Raw genomic sequence first — 13817 nt, 5'->3', positions numbered from 1 at the left:
CAATTTTTTATTTTTTTTAAACTCTTTCTAAAAAAAAAAAACTAATTTTCAAATATATCTCAAAATACAAACCAAACAAAGGCATGTGACCCTATTTGTTTTCAGAGGTAGAATGAAAGACATTCATAGAGAGTGAATTAATAGTGAAGGGATTGTTAGTGAGGGGATTAAGTAAAATTGTGTTTGTTTTGATGATAGTTGTCCGTGTAGGAATTGTTAAATTATTTTTATATAAAATCATAAAACAAATAAAAAAATATAAAAAAATTAAACATTAATATGTTAAAAAAAAATTCTCAATATATAAAAAATAAAAAAATTTATAATCCTCTCTCTATTTTTCTAATACCATCTCCACCTCCTCCATCTAAATCTCCTTTCCAACCTCCATCTATATCACTTACTCTATCATAATTCCTTCTGTAACTCTAGAAACAAACACAATACTATATATAACCCCACCTCTCTCCCAATATCCCCCATCTATTTAACCCCAAAACAAAGGGGCTATATTTTTATCAAACTTGGAAGGAGGTAGTGTTGTAATTTACAGAATTAAATTTCATCATATTTCGTAACTACAGATGTAAGTGTAATTACTTCAAATTCACTGTAAGTGCTGTATTTTGTCAATTATTAGGTGGCATCAGTGCTATTTACCAAAAGTATGATATGGTTCACAAAACTCGCAAAATTCATCTGTAAATTCTAGGGTTTTCTTCAGATTCTGCGACTCTGATCCGATAAAAATCAATCAATCAATCAATCACCACTTGACCAAAATCAAGGTTACACAGAAGGATGGAGGAAGAAGAAGGAGGGTTGAGGCTGAGCAAGAGGTTCTCGGACAAAGGCGGTGAGGTTGATTTCAAGACCAAATCGGGCACAGCATGGTCTCACTCTTACCTCAACCAGAAGCCATGGCACCCTCTCTCCTACCCCAACCAGCGCCGCAAATGGATCGCCGAGCAGACCCACGTCCAGCGCGAACGCCGCGCCGAAGAAGTCGCCCGCGAGGTTTCTTTTCTTTTCTTTTTTTCCATCATATTTTCTCGTCATTTTCCTTCAATTCAATTACCCATTTCTCAATTTTCTTCAATTCAATCACCCGTTTCTTTGTTTTAACTATCTTCCCCAAAATCTATCTCTTTGCAGTTTGCACATGAGCAGGAATTCTTCCGCCAGGCTGCTCTTGTCTCCAAGAAAGAGAAAGAAAAGGTAATCACGTATACCCAGATTTAAGTTCACATAAATGTATGTATATGTGATTTCACTAGTTACTTTCGATTTATTGGATATATGGAGACAATGAATGCTGTTAGAGTTTCTCTAAATTTGATGAATAAAGATCTAAAAGTAAGCTCTAATCATTTCATTGAACTTGTATCAAATCAGAGCATAGGCGAAATTTTTGCCAAATAAAGGATGAACCAAATCCCTCATCAAAGTTCCAAAAAGTCATATAATTACGAAATTTTGATTTTGATAAAATTTTTAGAAGAGCAAAGATTGGAGATGATTTTCTTTCATAAAAATGGTTAAAACGGGGTTTTAAGATAAGTTTGTAACTTTTCAAAAAGATTTCTTGAAAAAAATTAGGAAGGATTGGAGTGCTCCATACCAGATCAATCTTTTAACCAAATTTTTACTCAAATTTCATGAAAAAAGAGAGTAAGGATTGGAAATGCTCTTGGATTTGAATGTGTTCTAACACACTTACATGAAGGATCAAGCTATTGACGTGGTGGTGTGTGTGACTTGGTGTATAGATGGAAATGATGAAGGCTGTGAGCTTTATGTATGTCCGGCCACCGGGTTATAATCCTGAAAGTGCCCAAGCTGCTGAAATTGCTGATGAGAGGAAGAACCAGGAGCAGAGCAACCCCCAGAAAGACCCATCTGTGGGTGGAGCATCAACTTCAATGTACTAACGCGCACATGCATAATGCATCACAAATACGTAGTTGTGTTTATTTTTTACATCGAATTAGTGGTTAAATAGTTAGCTTCTATTTTGTGGGAAAAAATAATAATGGTCATTTTGTAGGCCATTGGAAGGCATGCCTGGCAGAGACCGTCCACGTGATGAGAAAAAGAAACCAAAGCCAAAAGATGTTTTTGGTCGAGCTTTACCAACTGAAGAACAATTTGAAATCCTTAAAAATGCTCCAAGGTATGTCTAAAGGACAATCTTGTTTATCTGCAAATTGTAACTAGCTTTCTTTTAACGTGAAGAGAATGTGAGATTACAATCAATGAGATCAAGGAAATCTTAATTGCCTACTACTTGTTAGCTAGATGATTTTTATTTTTATTTTTATTTTTTGCCATTCGGTCAATTGTATTGTTCTCTTTAGTCATAGGGCTCATAACTTCTCTCATTGACTCAGCCAGAATTATTTATGGCTTCTCTTGCTCTTGATTCCTTGTAGAACATTCCATCAAAGTCAAATCACTTATTTTGACAAAACATTCTGTTAAGTGGGGAAATCAAAAGTTGATACACATTTCATTCATCTTTTTAGACATGGTCAAACCTATGTTATGTGGAATTGAGTGCATGTATTTCCTGGGGGTATACATCTACATGTAAAGCCTCCTTGAACCCCAAATTTCATATTCAATAATATGCATGCGAGGGTTAAATAATGGTAGATGGATACATCCTACACATTCAAATTTATTGTCTTATTTATAACATCATGATGTATGACATTAGTGTTTATGGATATACTTGAAATGAAATGGGATATAGAGGGAAAGGGATCTCTCCTTGCCCGTTCTTTTTCTTCCATCATTGCATGCAAGAGAATCCATGTGTCCAGTTTGGGTACGTTTGTTGAAGACATGTCCTACACCATTAACCATGTTATGCTCTGTTGACACAAATACCTTGGGGGAAACAATAGAATCCAAGCAACAGTGTCGAACCATCTAAGATGAATGTCTTTCATTTTATCATCTATAGGTGTAATCTCTAGTTTCTCACAAATGCGTTAGTTTTTATTCTGTCATTTTGTGTTGCCGCTAGCTGTGTTACATGGACTCTTCTATTTCCCCCACAATACCCGTGTCCACCGGATATGACATGGATAAGGGTGTGGGATATGTGTCCGACGCTCGTACCCAATTTAGACACTCAGATACTTTAATTTGTGACAATACATGAAGAAAAAGAAACTCACATTTGTTAGTAAAGCAATATTTTTAGGCTCTCACATGAATTAGATATAGAAATTTCATATTTTTTTCTAAATCATATTTAATTTCTAATATATTTGTACATAATTTAAATCATTTCATCCGAGAATATTATATAATATATAATATATATGTGCATATGACGGGTCCCCGTACCCATATCCAATTTTGGATACGTACCCCAAGATCCTAAGATTTAAATTTATGAATGTCTAACGCTTGGATACACACCCTCACCCGACACTCGTACTCGAGTCCATGTAACATAGGCCGCTATTACACTTCATCATTTTTTTTATTTTTGATTTTTTATTCTGATGCTTTTTTTTTTTTCTTTCTCCAAATATGTTTTTGTTTCTATTTTAAATGGCTTGTCATTTTCTACTAATGTCGTTGACCTCAGTGTGGTCTTATGAAGGTGCTGTTTGGTGTAGCTGTTAAAATAGATTATAGATTATAGCTTAACAGATTATAGATTATGACTTTAATCAGAAGCTGTTAATCTGTTTGGTATAGCTGTTGGATTATAGATTTAAGTTGCAGAGTAGTGTTTGTTAAATAAGCTGTGAAGTAGCTTTTTTAATTAACTTTTATTTTTTATTATTCATTATTTGTCTACATTTCTCATAAAAAATAATAATAATATTTTATAGTCTATTTGTGTCTTTTTCTATTTTTAAAAAAATAAAAAATAAAAAAATCTAAGAGTATAACCGTGAATTAATATGTCCATAGCAAAAGCTGATAATTAGAAGCAAGGGGTGAGCAGCTTCTCAGAATCAGCTTTTTTCACTTCAAATAAGTTATTAGAATCAGAAGTTGTTTGAAATAAGTTTAATCAAACAGTCCAAAATAACTTTTTAAAAGTCAGAAGTCATAAGTTGGCTAAAAAAAGCCCTACCAAACACCCCCGAAATCTTCTGGGAGTTATACCTCCTTCGCAATTCTAAGGATATCAGTGACGTGTGTCACAATGTTGCCTAATTCAATTTTTGATTTAGTTGTCAACTTGTATAATTCAATTTTCAAATGCAAAAGTGACCTAAACTTCTACACAATAGATGGAATGATGCTACACAAAAGTCTCTAGGAAACTACTATCGATTTAGAATCTTCCCAAGATTCTGATGTTTGCCCCAAGGATATTGGCATAATGATGTGTCAAATATTTGTTGACCTCTATGCTTGATGCTTTTGTTTCATTATGGAAGTATGTAGTTATTTTGCAATCATCTCAACAGTAGTCTTATGTGGTATAAATCAATCATAGGCATGCAGTTTAACAATGATTTTGATTTCCAGGATGGAAACAGGTGCTCCTGCAAGGGTGAAACCATTTGGAGTTGAAGTGCGCAATGTAAAGTGTCTTAGATGTGGAAATTTTGGCCACCAAAGTGGTGATCGTGAATGTCCATTGAAGGATGCTATAATGCCCAATGAAGAAAGTCGATTGAAAAGAGATGACCCCTTGACAGCTATGATGGCCCACACAGATTCTAGTGAGGTATGCTATTTTTTGTTAACATGGTGATGAGCTCAATATTGATATTAGAGGATTTCCTCTGGCAGCCCTGCCTCGCCACCCCAGCCCCTCCCCACCACCCCATTCGCACCTCTGCCTCTGCTTAGCCCTCCCTTCTCCCCCGCGTGACCCCCACAGAGCATCACCCCCTGCCCTCTCGACACTCCAATGATTGAGGTGTAGAGAGATTCAAAGAGAGAGAGATAGCTGCTTGGGTTTTTGCAGAAGGAAGGAGGAGGGGGAGGCGCGACTACGGTTTTCGTGGTGGAGAGGGACTGTGGGAGGGACGGCGGTGGTGGGGATGTGCTGTGGAGGGTCAAGAGGGGGTGGGGGAGAGTCGCCGGAACTGGGGGATGGCGGGGAGGATGTCAGCTGGAGCTGGTGGAGGTAGGGATGGGGATAGGGTTAAGGTTAGGGTTTGGGAGATTAGGGAAAGGGATAAAAGGGCAACTTTACGTTGCGATAAATTGTAATAGAAAGAAAATAAAAAAAAAAAAAAATGGAAGGGGTGGGGTGGGGGTTCTAAGAAGAAAGGTGCAGGCTATTAGCAGCACTCTTCTTAATGTGTTTGAATATATATTAGCTTTCCAAAACATGATGATTAGGGTTGTTTCTTAATTTTTTTTTATGACAAGGCTCAACATCTCCACATGAAATAGAAAAAATTGGAGACGCTGGACTACCCTTGACATCAACTTATTGTGCATCCCTTTTACAATTCACTGCAATAGCTTGTCTCCCCCTTTTCACAACATACTACTCTGTTTACAGCGGCATGCCAGATCAATCCACTACCATTATACCTACTCTATCCACCACCAAAATTTTCTCATTTTAAGCCAACAATCACAGCAAAACCAAATTGTATCACCATGGCACAACAGATGTGATCCAGTCCAATGCTTTCCTGCAAGCACAGTGGGATTTGGCGAAAGTTAACTCATGGCCTGGAATTTATTATCAGTGATTCAGTTCTACTACTACTACTACTACTTTTGTCATTTGGATTTTTTCTGGGCATAACTTGCTCCAATCGATTCCAGTTCTCTAGTAAATGGTGTGGCTACGTGTCAGACTAATAAAGTGACTGTCCAAAGTGATGGTTCAAGCAACTGTGGCTAGCATTTCTCTATGCTATTATTGAAGTTGGCAGTGCTTGTCAGTTTGCTGATGCATTCTTATTCTCTCAATGCAAAAGTCCTGGTCCTGCATGCAGCTGGTTTTGAAAACAATATCCAGTCTCTTGATTGACGTTTTCTGACTTGTTTTGCAGCCTCTGAAGTGGGAACTTAAACAAAAACCAGGAATGAGTCCTCCCCGTGGCGGCTTCAACCCTGATGATCCCAACCAGCAAATAGTTGCTGAGGACATATTTGACGAGTATGGAGGTAGACGTTTTTTCACTTATGATATTCATTCAAATTTTGGATGCACAGCACAGATGTTTATTGTTGTTCCCATCCATATGTAGGGTTCCTTACTGGAGAGAACATCCCGGAGTTGTTGGCCAATTTCTCCTCTAGCAAACCCAAAAAGAAGTCCACGAGTAAGAAACACAGTAGGCGGTCATCACCAACTTGCACTGAATCTAAGGATCATAAAGAGTATGGGTCTTTTAACGATGATGATGATGAGAGGAAGAGGTCAAAGATGAGGAAACGTAAGATGAAGAGACACAAGCATTCAGAATCAAGTCCATCAGATGAAGCTGAGTTTGATAGGCATGATGGGTCGTCCGAGGATGATGATGATGATGAGAGGAAGAGGTCAAAGAAGGGGAAAGATAAGAGAAAAAAGCACAAGCATTCTGAATCAAGTTCATCGGATGATGCGGAATTTGATAGGCATCGTAAACGGAGTAGACACAGGCATTCTTATTCGAGTTTGTCTGAAGATTCAGGCTCCGATGAGCGACGTAGGAGCAAGCACCGTCATCGCTCTCGCCATCGGCATCGTCGGTAATCACTATGATTCTTTGTCAGAATGAGATTTGTATATGCTTTAATTTGATCTTGTCGTGGAGATGGCAAATGGACCAGCTTTTTGGTTTAGGTCTATCTGACTATTCCAAGTGTTGGTATCATGCCATTGTTTGGGTAGAGTGTTACTAAGAATTTGGTTTCGCTCTTTTGTTGTTTCCAGTTATACATTATATGAAAATTGATGTTTGATAATTATGAGGAGCCTGAAATCTCCTGTTAACATCTGTTTTGCTTGAATTGTTGTGACGATAATCAAAATTTTATTTCACAAAATGAAAGAGAGAGAGAGAGAGAGAGAGAGAGAGAGAGAGAGAGAGAGAGATTTGTCCTTCGATCAGGGTTGCAGCCTGGCTGTTTTTGTTATTCAACAGTATTGAGCTTTTTGTAGCTTAGCATCACAATTCAGCTTGGCAGATTGCACATTTGACAAGGCAGAGGGAGTTCCATAATTTGCGCAAGTTTTTTGATAAGTTTGAAGTTTTATTTATAAATTGATGTAAAAATAAATTTTAATTAAATAGACACTGGATATTTTTTTACTTTTTAATTTTAAAATTATATATTTAGATTTCCTAATTATAAAAAATTGTACAAAGTATGAAAATAATATAATTTTATAAGAAAAATGCTTCGGACTCCCACTGGGGGTCGACCCCCAGTGAGGTGGCGCGCCGTGATTGGACAAAAAAATTTGTTTTTTTTTTTTTTTTTTTTTTGAGTTTCAGTCAGTGGGGGCTCGCCACCTCATTGGGGGTCTGTAGCATAGTTGATTTTATAATTGACAAAATCTAATGTTGTAATTTTAAATTTAAAAAATAAAATAAAATCTAATGATAATTGAGGTGTTTGTAATTCTATAGAGTTAAGTGCCCGAAATACTACAGTGGTACAGTGGTACAAATTTTGATCACATGAATATATATATATATATATATATATGTACAAATTTTTATAAAGAATGCTTTGATTTGATTAGCACTTTAAAATAAAATAAAAATGATTAATTATATTTTTTTATCTTTATAGTTTGATTTAAATTTCATTAAGTTCTTATAGTTTCAATTTAAATAATTTAATCTATATACTTTTAAGTCTAGTAAATTAATTGTTAATTTAGGCATAGTTTGGAAAGTTGGTTTTGGTAGGTTAGGGGTTAAAATTGTCACAAAAAATAACATAGGCTATTTTAGTCACAAAAAACAAAACATCAAATCCAATCCATAATCATTACGCTCCTCTCTCACAAAAAAAATCAAAAAAGTCAAAAAGCCCTTCTCAAACTAGCCTTTTTACCCTAGGCTAAAATAATTAAAAAGCTAACCCACTTTTTAAACGGAGGCTTAGCTTGTTTGTTTTCATTTTTCAGAAAACACTTTTCAAAAAATTCTATATTCTTATTTTTCGTGTTTTTTTGTTTTTACTGAATTTTTTTAATATTTTAAGCAATTTTTTTTACTTTTTACACACAGCTAACATAAATACACCTAAAAAGTAAAAAAATTATAAAAAAAATCTTTTAAAAATTCACTAAATACCAAAAATACAAAAAAAAATGCAAGAAATTAATACATTTTTTGTATTTTTATGTATTTATTAATTTTTTAAAATATTTTTTCACAAATTTTTTACTTTTTAGATACATCTAACTAAGGTGCATCTAAAAAAGTAAAAAAAAATGTTTAAAATTTTAAAAAAATTCACTAAAAACAAAAGAATACGAAAACTAAAAAACTCAATTTTCAAAAAACTTAATCCAGAAAACTCAAACCAAGCACACTGATAATTTTTAGACACTTGTCACTTTTGGTTCTTTTTTAGATTAAAATTAACAATTTTAAAATGTTTATTAATTTTATTACGTGCACACGTAGATAAAAAAAAAAAATTTAAAAATTAAATAAAAAGATCAAATTAAAATTAAATTTCAAATTTAGGAATTAAATTATTTAAATTATAAGGAATTAAATTATTTAAATTATAAAATTAAATAAAATTTTGGTAGTGAAAAGGTGTAATTAACCAAGGCGGTAAAAACAAAACGAAAACAAAAAACCCTCTTCCTATTCCCTCCACTCTCTCTCTCTCTCTCTCTCTGTCTAGGGTTTTGGTGTGTGTGAGAGAAAAAAAAGAAAAGACATGGCTGCTTCGTCCAAGGTTTTCGGGAGGGGTTGCAGAGTTCTGATGGCGGCCGCTAAAAGTTCTGCCGCCGCGACTGCGGCTCACACCGCCGCTTCCACCGCCGCGGCGGCAAATGTTGCTCCTCGTGGGTTGATGAAGCCATTGCGAGTCTCCCCTGCTCTTGGTGCGTTTCTCGGAGTTTCTGAAGCATCTCGCTCTGATGTCGTCAAAAAGGTTTGGCAGCACATCAAGCTCAACAATCTCCAGGTCAACATCTTGCTCTTGATTTTTTTTTTTTATTTGTTTATTTGTTTATTTTTTATGTAGTAGTGTATTGTTTAGTTGTTCTTGCTTAGTAGGCTAAGTATTGTTCTTCGATAGTGTTTGGTTCACTTGAATGAGAACATTCCACCCATATTGGGGATTTACTTGTCATGGGTTGATTTTTATTATTTTTGGTTGTGTATGGATGGATTTTTATATGTGTAGTTGTGTATGTGTCATGTACATATATGTTCATTGCTAGATTGAGAAATGGCCATGGCTATTGCCAATGAAAGTCATGCTTTGATCAGCTGTACAACTTAATAAAGTATGACTTGCTCTGTTAAAAGTGATGCATGCTTTGGCAATAGCTGCTGCTTGAGAAATCGGTCTGGGGTTTTATCTTTTGCAAGTGATTCACTGCTATCAATTAGGTTCATATTTTGTGTGTATTGTGCTTCTCTCTCTGCCTCTGCATATATTCTCAAATTATTCTTAGAATTTCAAATTATATGTTTTGTTATATTAATGGAAATGAACTTCTTACCTATTGAGAGATACGGTGGCTTATATTAGTTCATGAAAAACTAAATATAGGTCACATAAGGAGGTGTGTGAGGAGGTGGACATTGGGGATGATCATCTTGAAGTAGTGTAACATGAGGATAATCCTATTAAAAGGGATATTTTGGTGGACATGGTGGAAGGAGGGTTTGGGGGAATGAAAGGCTTAAATTGGGTTCTGTCACAGTGCCAGAAGATAAGTTGCTGCTGGGAGGAGGGGCTTTGCCTGGGCCTGGGGTCTCTGATGAAGGATTTGTAAGTGTTGTTGGTTGGGGGGTGGTTTGGTTTTGGGGGAGTGCACACCTCTGGTAGCTATCAGACCGGATTTGGATTGTATATTGATATGATTGAAAGATTTGAAACTATAACGCATGATGATTTTGGGAGGGATGCGTTGGATGTTATGCTTTTTGAAGGTTTGATGGAGGAGCTTACAGAATCTGGTCCTAGGGTTGAGCTTGATGGAAGTTAGAGACTTAAAATGAGGAATAGAGTGAAGGGTAATCTGTAAATTGATTTGGAGTTGGATATGTGGAAGCTCGAAATTCAAGGGGTTAAAGTAATTTTGAATTTTCATTTAATATTGAGGCTAGTGGCCTTTGAATTCTCAAAAAGGTTGATAGATGCACCGGTAAGGTAGAATTGTTTACTGTTAAAAATGATAAGGGTGGTTGTTCGAGAAAAGCACAGTTTAGTGGTTCCATTTCCAAGGTGAAAGAATTGGTGGCTAAACCACTAAAGATGAAAGGGTGGAAAAAAAGAGTGAAGAGTGTATTGAGATTTGTGATAATGCTAAGGGTAAGAAGAAAGACTGAAGGGGGAAATCATCATCAAGGAAGGAGGAGCTAAAAAGACTTCATTGTTCAGTTACTTATGATGGAAATAAGGGTGCTGATGGGAGAAAGGAGAGCAGGTCTTTGGGGGGAACATACAATGAGAAAAACCCATGTAGCTTGTCAATGTGTTCTTTGTTTTTATGGATATTTTAAGAAGTTTGAGGAGGACCATCCGGATGTTACTTCTGTGATGGTAATCTATGAAGTATGGGCACGCTAGATTCCATGCCGTGGGGGTGTCTGACACGGGGACACGTCGGGGACACGTACGGGACACGCCGGGTGGCGTGTCCCTTTAATTTAATTATTTTTTTACACGGGACACGGCGGGGACACATGTGTCCACCAAATCTGGACACGCGTGTCCAAATCTAAACACAGAGCAAAAGAGAAAGAGAAGATCAAGGTCAAGAGACAATCGGTTCAGACTTATCCAATCGAAGACCTACCTCCATGAGTCGATTTAAACCAATTGATCCACCACTTCCATCCAGTCGATCGAAGACCCTTGACCCCCATCAAGTCGATCGAAGGTAAGCCCCTCTCTCTCAGTCGATCTCCATCAGTCGCTCAGTCGTCTTCCATCTAGACAACTTCGAAGGTAAGCTCTCTCTCGCTCGCTCTTGCTCTTTCTTTCTCTTCGATCGTCTCTGTTCAATCGTCTCTATCCCCTCTCTCTCTCTCTCTGTCTTCGATCATCTCTGTTCTCCCTCTCCCTCTTTCTCTGTGTTTTTGCATATAATTAACTTTATATAAGATAATTGATCATATAATATATATATATATAATATAATTTATCATATATAATATATATAATAAAATTTATAAATTATAATTTTTATCTTGAAAAATAAAATATTTAATTGTTATTTCTTAAAATATCATATATAATAATAATTTTTATAAATTATTATTTCTTAACTTTTTAACATATAATAAATAAAATAAATCATCCAATTATTTAAAAGAAATCTAATTAAATCATATATAATAAAATAAAATATAAAATAAAATATCTAATTTTTCTTTTTATTTATTTTAACATATTTTATTATTCTTTATTTGTTATATATTTTTATTTATATATAATATATATCATTTAAAAATAAAAATAATAAATTAACAATAATACATTATTTAAAAAATATAATAAATAAATAAAATAATTAATGTGTATTAAAATAAAAATATTTATAAAAAAATTAAAAAATTTGCCGTGTCCCCTGCCGTGCCCGTGTCCCCATTTTTTAGAAATTGCCATGTCCCGTGTTTATGTCCGTGTTCGTGCTTCATAGATGGTAATTGGTAAAGCTGGTGGGGCTAAATGAAAATCTATGTCAGAAGCTGAGGAGGAACTTTTTGTGAAGTTAGCACTTTATTGATGTATTTTTTCAATTGGGAGTGGTTTTCTCTTCATTTTTGGTTTAAATTTGTGGCATCTTTTATTTTAAGTTCTCTTTCTTTTTCTTGTCTGCTTTTTTCTTGATTGTAGAAGGCTTGTGCCACCTCAGCACATCCTCTAATACAAGTCTTTGTCGCTGATAAAGTGCTGTGAAGAACAGAACTGGCAATGCTGTGATGGAAAAGACTACATTTCTTGCAATAGTGGCATTCTTGAATTGATCCATAATTTTCTATAAATTGGTGATTTTGAAATAGTTCAATGCTTTCCAAAAAACGTAGTGGATCATAACTGATTCAATTAGCTTTTGGTGGTGTGTCCAAATACCTTGCGAGTTGTGAATGATTTTACTCTTTTGTTGTAAATTTTATTATCTGCTCTGTTTACAAAATTTGGCTGGGAAACCATTATATATCCATTGTCGAATTCATAGTTGAACTGCCACTCTTGTTAGGTTAAACTTTTTTTTTTGTTATTCCTTTCTCTGTTTCTTTGTTTTTGATTGATGACTGGACTGCTCTAGTATGGCATGACATGACTATTATGTTTTGCAGAATCCTCAAAACAAGAAAGAGATCATTTGTGATGAGAAATTGAAGACAATATTTGACGGTAAAGATAAAGTTGGGTTTTTGGAGATTGCCAAATTGTTGAAGCCGCATTTTGTTGTATCTAAGTGATGCTTCTGTATAAGCATTCTGGATAATTTAAATAGTAGTTTATTTTGTTCTTTTGGTGGTTCATGTCGGAATCTATGATCATGAATTTTGTTCAGATGCTTTTGTATTACTCGCGTACCATTAGAAGAACGGCGTGTAATGTTTGTCAAAGTGAAGTGTACGACTTGGATTACTTTTAGTTTTATTTACAGTTAAAATTAAAAGTTTTGATTCTGTGATGAGTTTTAATTTTATTTATTTTTTTATTCAGAAAAAAATGATGCTACTTTTTTCCTGTTATATAGAATTCTATACTGAATTAGATATCAACAGCTCTTAGTTCATATGCTTCTGCAGGTAGAAAAATGAAAATGTGTACGCATTTGTGAATTTTACTCTTGACATAACCCTAGTTGGTACATTCTACTCTAAATAAAAATGTTATGGCAATAAGGATAGAACTAGTCCAACATTGATTCCTTCAAATGTGTCCATTGGGCAAATATGTCTTGTGTTGTCTTGAAGTAGTCAATGAAGTATATATTATAGCAATCACGCTGATGAAGGAAAGGAATGAAACATGATTGTGAAATCAACAATGTTACATCCACATAATTTTTCCTTCCAAATTTCTCCTGTAAAATTATGTGTATGAATCATTTTTGTTGTGAAAGTTTCTCATTTTGGCACCTTCTACTCTGATAAAATTGAAACATCTTTTCATTCCCATTCTTCTTCTTTTTGCCCCCCAAGTAGCTCCTTTTTCCATTTCATTCCTTTCTCCTCCTAATAATCCAAACAAGAGGAAATGTCATCATTTTCCTTCTCTCCTTGGGAATATATTCCATCCTTTCACTCCCTTCAAAGCGTCTAAACATATTGTTTAGATTTTAAGCTTCTCAAACTAAAATTGTATTTTAACAGATTTATTACCCATTTTCTAAATTTCATGTTACAAAAAATTTGATATAAAATTTTATAGTGTATTCAAATTTTATTAATTTATTTTTTATTTTAATTGCCACAAGCGATGATTTGATTTGTTTAAGGGAACGAAACGAAACTTAAAAATGTCATGAAAATATAGAGTTCGGAAATAAAACAAGGCAAAAACTTGATATTAAATTTTAGAGTTTGGGATCTTAGAGCATCTCTAACCATTGTTGTTATAATGTCATTGCTACTACTATAATTTGAATATGAATAGTGTTATTTTGCTAAATTAAAGGGACGGAAGCAGCACATAAATTTAATAAACTAATAAGCATA

At 34.7% G+C, this 13817-nt stretch overlaps 2 protein-coding genes across 2 annotated transcripts; both read left to right on the top strand.

Moving 5' to 3' along the window:
* The first annotated feature begins 481 nt into the window (after positions 1–481).
* Positions 482–6897, top strand: LOC114280134 (zinc knuckle (CCHC-type) family protein). The gene is made up of 7 exons (XM_028222477.2): positions 482–1017; positions 1156–1218; positions 1770–1924; positions 2048–2173; positions 4504–4705; positions 5997–6111; positions 6195–6897. The coding sequence occupies exons 1-7, from the start codon at positions 802–804 to the stop codon at positions 6683–6685; spliced, it is 1368 nt and encodes a 455-aa protein (XP_028078278.2). The 5' UTR covers positions 482–801; the 3' UTR covers positions 6686–6897.
* Positions 6898–8615: 1718 nt separating this feature from the next.
* Positions 8616–12782, top strand: LOC114280137 (upstream activation factor subunit UAF30). Its single transcript, XM_028222480.2, has 2 exons — positions 8616–9090; positions 12444–12782. Exons 1-2 carry the CDS (start codon positions 8842–8844, stop codon positions 12567–12569), a joined length of 375 nt encoding a protein of 124 aa, XP_028078281.2. The 5' UTR covers positions 8616–8841; the 3' UTR covers positions 12570–12782.
* Positions 12783–13817: the final 1035 nt, after the last annotated feature.

This window comes from Camellia sinensis, chromosome 13, assembly GCF_055761805.1.
Source record: "Camellia sinensis isolate YWXY chromosome 13, ASM5576180v1, whole genome shotgun sequence".
NCBI classification, from domain to species: domain Eukaryota; kingdom Viridiplantae; phylum Streptophyta; class Magnoliopsida; order Ericales; family Theaceae; genus Camellia; species Camellia sinensis.
The sequence above is the reverse complement of the archived record's forward strand: the minus strand, read 5'-3'. Positions and strand labels throughout refer to the sequence as shown.